Source organism: Balaenoptera physalus (assembly GCF_965194825.1).
Source record: "Balaenoptera physalus genome assembly, chromosome: 15".
NCBI lineage: Eukaryota > Metazoa > Chordata > Mammalia > Artiodactyla > Balaenopteridae > Balaenoptera > Balaenoptera physalus.
Genome location: NC_138894.1, coordinates 86,019,533 through 86,026,271, shown reverse-complemented (window position 1 = coordinate 86,026,271; position 6,739 = coordinate 86,019,533). Strand labels below are relative to the sequence as shown.

General features: G+C 43.6%; 1 protein-coding gene across 3 annotated transcripts in view; it reads right to left on the bottom strand.

Moving 5' to 3' along the window:
- Positions 1–476: 476 nt before the first annotated feature.
- CYRIA (CYFIP related Rac1 interactor A) overlaps positions 477–6,739 on the bottom strand; it is a 107,993-nt gene continuing 101,730 nt past the window's right edge. For all 3 annotated transcript variants that reach the window (XM_082426444.1, XM_082426445.1, XM_082426446.1), the window contains exons 11-12: positions 5,228–5,298; positions 477–3,165 (exon numbers count right to left, since the gene is read on the bottom strand). In XM_082426444.1, the coding sequence (XP_082282570.1) occupies positions 3,102–3,165; positions 5,228–5,298 (135 nt within the window). In that variant the 3' untranslated portion in view covers positions 477–3,101. The remainder of the gene's footprint in view (positions 3,166–5,227; positions 5,299–6,739) is intronic.

Here is a 6,739-nt window from a genome sequence, read left to right as displayed (position 1 = left end):
TAAGATAAAATTCCAATGTTTATTATTAACATCTAGAAAAATCTGTTATCTGTCTGGGATACAAGATTGAATGAGAAGTTTCTGATGTCTTCTGCACCATTAGATTCCAAGATTGAGTGAGCTTCATTTTTCTTTTGAGAAAGCATGAAATTGCTGTTATTTAAATGTGATGATGTATCAAAAACCTCAGTTTACCATTAATAACTTGATACAATGGTGATGACTAAGAGCAAACACCCATGAAGCATGATATTAACTAATAGTTAAAGGATAGTATCCAGGATTTTCTTTCTGGTTGTTAATTAATACTCCAGCCCCAATGGGTCACCACAATTCAAAACATTCATTGTCACTTTGTTTTACTAATTCCTAGTGGCACATAAAGGGTTTCCGAGAACAAAGTTATAATGCCAAAGTAGCAGTGCATCTGAGAAATGTAATTTTCACCTTGTTGCTTGCCCCAAAATAAATATGAGTAATGGAAAACACTTTTATTTGAAAACCATGAGACATCGAATATGAAATACAGTTAACATTGACATGGATACTGTGGCTTGCACTTTCCCCTGAACCACTCACAGGGTGTGGACACATGTGCATGCAGCACAAAAAGCTGTGATTTTTCAAGGATGTCTGATGCCTGGCGGACAGTCTGTTAAAAGAATTTGTCTCCCACATTAGTTCCGGAGTGGACCCAAGGCCCATCACCTGTTAGTGATCACAGACATTCGGTTAACCGTCCTCCTGATAGTCAGAGGCAATAGTTCAGGTCCTGGGCTTTTGAGAATCCACGTACTAGTGAATCTTGGCTTTGAAACAAGGTGGCTTGGCTAAATCGGGGCAGGCCGGAAGCCTCTCCCATATGTTTGGTCCCATTTGATAGAAAGTCTAATTAAAAATTATAAACGTGCTCAACTATTTACTCTGCAAGTCCTTTCCCCTCTCCAAGACTTAATCTCCTTCCATGATATGGGAGGAAAGTAAACCCAGTGACGATAAACATTGAGTGCATCTATATTTCTAGTCTTGACAGTTGTTTCCCAAAGATAACATGGGGCTGCCAAGTAAAAGAACATTTCTTAAGCTGAATATTTAATGAATTTGTTTACCCAGTGTTATCCTCATTTCTGGCTTCCTCTAGGGTTTTAGAATGCCTAGGTTTGGAAAGGTCTTGAAAGCCATCTAGTGCATTTCTGTTCTGATGAGAGAACCCTCATCCAAGCAGCTGTACTTGTTCAGCTTGAAAAGCTCCAAGGAAAAGGGCCTTTCCTCTCCTTGTTGACTGACATTTAGATACAGACTGGGTAATCTGTTCTGTCACTTGAATGGATTTCTTTGTTAAAAATAAACAAAACCAAAGTATGTCTCTCCTCTTCTTGGAGGACTCAAGGGAATGCCAGCTGGCCACCAAAGTCAGGAAAGCAATGGTGTGACAGCTCATTCCTTGGGACATTGTGACATTGGGACATTGTCACAATGGAACATTGTGAATGACACCAAACCCTGATATAACAAAACCCAACTTTGGGAATTACCATTCCCTGGGCAACTCTTTCCTTCCATCAGAAATAGGCAAGCAATTATATGGTTCAGGCTGAGGGTTGATTTAAAAGCGTCCAGTATCACCCCCATAGTATGTATGCATAGGCCACGTGGTGAAAAAGAAAGGGCGTGGAGTCAGGAATGAGGCGTCCTGGGTTCTAGTCCTACATGGGGGTGATCCTGTTAGACTTCATTTTCTGTCTCATTTTTCCACTGAAGACCAGAATAGAAGATTTCCAAGATTCCATTCTAAGCTCTGTCTGCAGACAGAATGACCCTTGTCATAATGCTAAGCATCAAGGCAAGGTGGGGTGATGCTTACTGGATTCTACTTACAAAGGAAGGATGGTGAGAGTCAGTCTTTCTATTGACTCATAGTCTTGTAGGACTATTGGAGATTATCTGTTTTATTTGCCCATTTTATAGATGAGGAAAGTGAGACACAGAGAACTTAAGTGAATTTCCCAAGATCCCTCTGTGAATCAACAGGGCTAGGACTTAATCCAGGTACTCAAGCCAGAGTTTATACATTGCAACAAGCTAGCAGTTGGGTCGTGAAGGAGCTGCCATTTAAATATTAGATAACCAGAAAACGAAAATCTCCCAAGTTCCTCTAGTTTTCTGGTAACTAATTAAGTGCCTAGGTCTCTGCTGCCACAGGGATGGTCCCCAGAGGACAGGGCTCCTATTAGGAGGGGCTGTGTATCCAGCGCTCCACAGACAACAGGAATGTTAGCAACGTTACCCACAATTTTAGCCAGAGCTCCATTTCCCTGTCCCTGGAGACAGAGGGCTGAAGCAGAGAGATGACCGTCCAGTTGCCTGGGTGCCCTTCCTCCCCACCTGTGCCCCACTTCCACCACAGCCACCGACCCATCCACAACAGCACATCTATCTCTTCTTGCTTCTCTCCCATGAACTGATGCAAACACACTGATTTTTCCTCTTGCAAAATGGAAAGGGAACATTAGAGGGTATAAATCAAAACAGGAAGAGAGTATGCTGATAAATAAAATACGTGCAACAAAAAAGTTGCACGTGTGCTGCGCTGTCTGAGGAAAGAGAGGGGGTGTGCTGAATTCCAAACACTTGGCTTTGTGTCTCCACGTGCATTTTTCTTTTCTGGGATCCCTCTCTCTCTGTCAGGATAACAGTTGTGTTTCTTGTAGTTGAGCTGACCCAGGAAATCAAATACTTCGTGTTTCTATAACTATACTTCCCAGAGAGATTACACATCTAGAATTAAAACATGACCACAAGCTATTAGGAATTTCTGATTGTTAAAGGTGTGAGGAACTCCAGTAGCAAAGATCAATGTCTCTAAAATTTTCCTTTTGGAGAAGGGGTTTTCGTCTCAGACATCGAAGATAAGGCTCTCCAGTCAATTTATGCTCTGCTGGGTTGAGTCAGTCAGGATACAAATTAAGGTCCATATATTTCAGGGACAAGAAGGAAACGGTTATGTAAATACACGAGTATTAACATCAATCTGTATTAAATTATGTAAACATATACATCTTCTGAGGTCAGTTCAAAGATCCTCTTCACTGAGCAAAGCTTTACTGAAGCATTGCTCGAATCTGTTTGGAAGTCGATTCATCATTCAAGTGTTTTGTAGTGAACCTGGATGGAGAGAAAATGATGGCGGTCAGTGTGCAAACAGCACTCTGAGAAAGTTTCGATCGTGACTCTCCAGCTCATCTTTACCTTGGGAGACATAACTGATATTTAGAAATCAAACTTGGCATTGGTTCTTTAGACAAAGAGCCACACTTCAATGCCCAGAGTAGTCTCAGATTTAATATTTGCTCCTTCCTTCCAAAGGAGTTTTATGTTACAGTTATTAAACAAGCAGATCTTCCACCTAATCAAATAATTTCACGGAGGAGACACAAGCAATCTCATGTTCCAGGGAGGCAGACTTCACGTGCTTGAGTGCAGGATCTTGGCCATCTAGGCCACCCCTGCTGAGTCACAAATATTAAAATATGGGTTTGCATCTAACAACATTACCCAACACTTAAACTGTTAGGGTTTTTTACTTTTATGGGAATGCTTGTCCTCATTGCCACCACAAGGGGGCACGAAGGCAGGTCCATATACTGAAGAAAACTGGTGTCATTTGTCTCCTCACATTAACTGGTGTAGAAATAGTTCATGAAAAGAAAGGAAAAGAGAAGTAACATGTAATAAAATCTTGACCGCGTCCCAAGCACTCCATGGAAGTTTTTATTTCACTCACACTAACTCTTTGTAGGACAGGTCATTGCCTCCATTTTACAGATGTGCAAACTGAGATTTAGAGACGTTAAAAGACCCATTCTAGATGACAAATATAACGATGTATGATTTGTAAACAATTTGTGATTTCTGATTTGGATCCAGGTCTGCCTGCCTCAAAAACCTGTGTTCTTTGACTTCCTCACAGTGTCTACAGGAGACACCAAATGCCGAGATTCGGATGGAACTCACAGCCTACCGCAGTGCCCTGCTCTCGAAGCTCTGCTTGATTGAATGATGCTGGAAAGCAAAACAAACAAACAAACAACAGAAGCCAAAGTCTTCTTATTGAGTGTGGAAAGCCAGCCTTTTGTGAAATGGGCACCAATGGAGAAAACCTTGGTTTACCCACAGAATCTGGAAGGCTCTTGGGTTAAAGCTACATCTGTTCTGAAGAATGATGACTTAGCAGCTTCATGAAAAAGGATTAGCCTCAGTGTATAATTATTCATTTCATGTGCATCTCAGTTTCTTCATTTATTAGATGGGGTAATAGATCTTATCACTCTGACTTGTGATGATTAAATGAGAGCACGAAACATATGTGTTGTACGTGAGTAGAGGATCACTGCTCCATTTCACTTATACTTATGGAACATTTACTACATGCATGAAGTTGAGAGGAACTGAGGGAAATCAAAGATGAATGAGACAGCAGGGACCATGAACTTTCCAGATTGCAATCCCGACTGGCATGATTCAACAAACTCCTGTGGATATGTCACAGCTGAGAAACAAGAATACCTCCCCTGAAGTGGATTAAGTGAATGTGCCCTTGGGAAGACAGCAGGTGCTCGGGCATGACTCGTTGGCACTAGCCAACTACGAGGGCATCCAGACAGGGGAGAGCAGGGTTTTCGGTGTTGGCAGCTGCACGTATGACTCACCCAGGGACCTTCAGAGCAAACCCACAAACGCAAAATGGATGCCTGAGGCCCTACCCCAGCGATTCGAGCTCATCTGGCCTGGGTTGGACCCTGAGCATCAGTGTTTTCAAAAGCTACCCACGTAATTCTCCTGTGCAGCCAGGTTTGGGAACCACAGGTGCAGGGGGAAGTGAGACCAGGGAAGCTTCTTCTTCTGCAAGTCCCCACCAACCACAAAGCATTGTGGCTGGGAGTCAGGCCTTTGACCTGCGGGGTCACCCAGGCCTGGGTTTAGATCCTGGCTCAGCCATCTGCTGTGTGACTTTTGCCAAGTGAGCTGACTTCTCTAAATTTCAGTTTCTTCCATCTGTAAAAAGGGGATGATAAAAATGGGGCTGACCTCAACAGGCAGTTGGGAAGGTGACATGTATTAACAGATGCAAAGGGGTTAAGCCTGGTGTTCTAGCCCTCGGACCCAAACAGCATCTATATTTGCAATGGTTCAGAAGGGTTGGCTGCCCCACAGGGCTGAGGCTCACCTGAGGGCGTTCAGCAGCCCCTCCACACTGTCTGGGGCCTGTTCCTTCAACACCTTTATACAGCCTTTCATCTAGAAGAAAGCACAGGAGTTTGTTAATACCCCAGTAATCCCATCATAGTATCTGTCCATAACAACATCTGTTCATAATAATATCACAGTATTTCTTCCCATAGAAATCAAACTCAGAAATGTCCAACAGACCTTCCTACCCCCTCAGGCCAGTGAGTTGTTTCTCTGGGCTTCTAGAAGGTTCTGTGCCAGTTTTCATATTATACTGCAATCGAATATTTTATGTGTCTGACTTTTGGGGACAAAGACCTGAGACTTTGATTTTCTTGTCTTGGACTCCAGAGCCAAGGGGAGAGCTCCTCCTCTAGCCTGTGCTCAGTTGAGACTGACTGAATGAATTGCAAACCTGATCATTTTATGTCATCTCTCTGCCCAGAATGCTTTTCCTCCTTCAGCTGTTTGACTGGTAAACTCAACAACTTAACAAATTTTTTCTTTTTTTTTGCAAAGGAAGAATCTTTCTGGAAAGAACACCATCACTCATTTTAAGCTCAGATGTTCATGCACTGATTTGGGTATACTGTACTGTACTAAGGACCTCTTTTATAAAGGTCACTTATAAAAATGTTCTTGTATGTTGAAAGTTTTTTCCTAAAGGCCTGATAAACCCTGTTGGATTGATGGGGGCAGCCAGAAGCCCAGGGTTAAGAATCATTTGGGGGCATGTTTAGGTTCATCCAAAAAGAATGTCGTGGTCAATCAGAGATGCCTGTCATGGGTGCAGGATGGGATCAAGCTCAGAATGAAGAGATTTGGTCCCTCTCCCAAAAGAGCTCATAGTCTAGTGGGAGAAGAGAGACAAATAGCTCATTATCATCCTATGATATGTGTTCTTGTAAAAAGTGCCCAAGGAGAAATGGGGACATAGATTAGAGAAGAGGCAGAAGAGCAGTGGATACTCTTTGGGAATTTCGAGTTCTATTTCAGGCGGATGAAAGCCTTGAGTGTGAATAACAGGATGCAGTCAGAGGTGCAGTCAGGGCCAGATTCAATGTGGGTTTAACAGCATGTTCGGGAGTTGGGGGCCTTTACCTGTGGAAAACACTCTTGTTAGGTGTTAAACAATCTAGTAACGTGATGCATACTGCAAGGGATGGGAGGAAGCGCGACTGGAGACGGGGGGGCCAGTGGGAGCCCCTGAGGGTGAGGGTATGAGAGCGGCAGTGGGCACGGAGGATCAGGGCAAGACGGGGGGTGGGGGTGCATCCGAGGTCCAGTTCACAGGACTCGGTGATTGAGAAGGTGTGAAGGTGAAGAGGGAAGAAGACAGTTCCTAGGTTCTGAGGGACAATCCCAGGTTTCTGGCTTTGAGACTGAGTTGGAGGAAGGAGAAATACCTGAGACAGGAGCCCAGGAGGAGGAGGAGCAGGTCTGTGGGGGAAAGGATAACCTTTGATTTGAGGCCGGCCACGCCTCAGGTGTCTGAAGGAGGGGGGTCTGG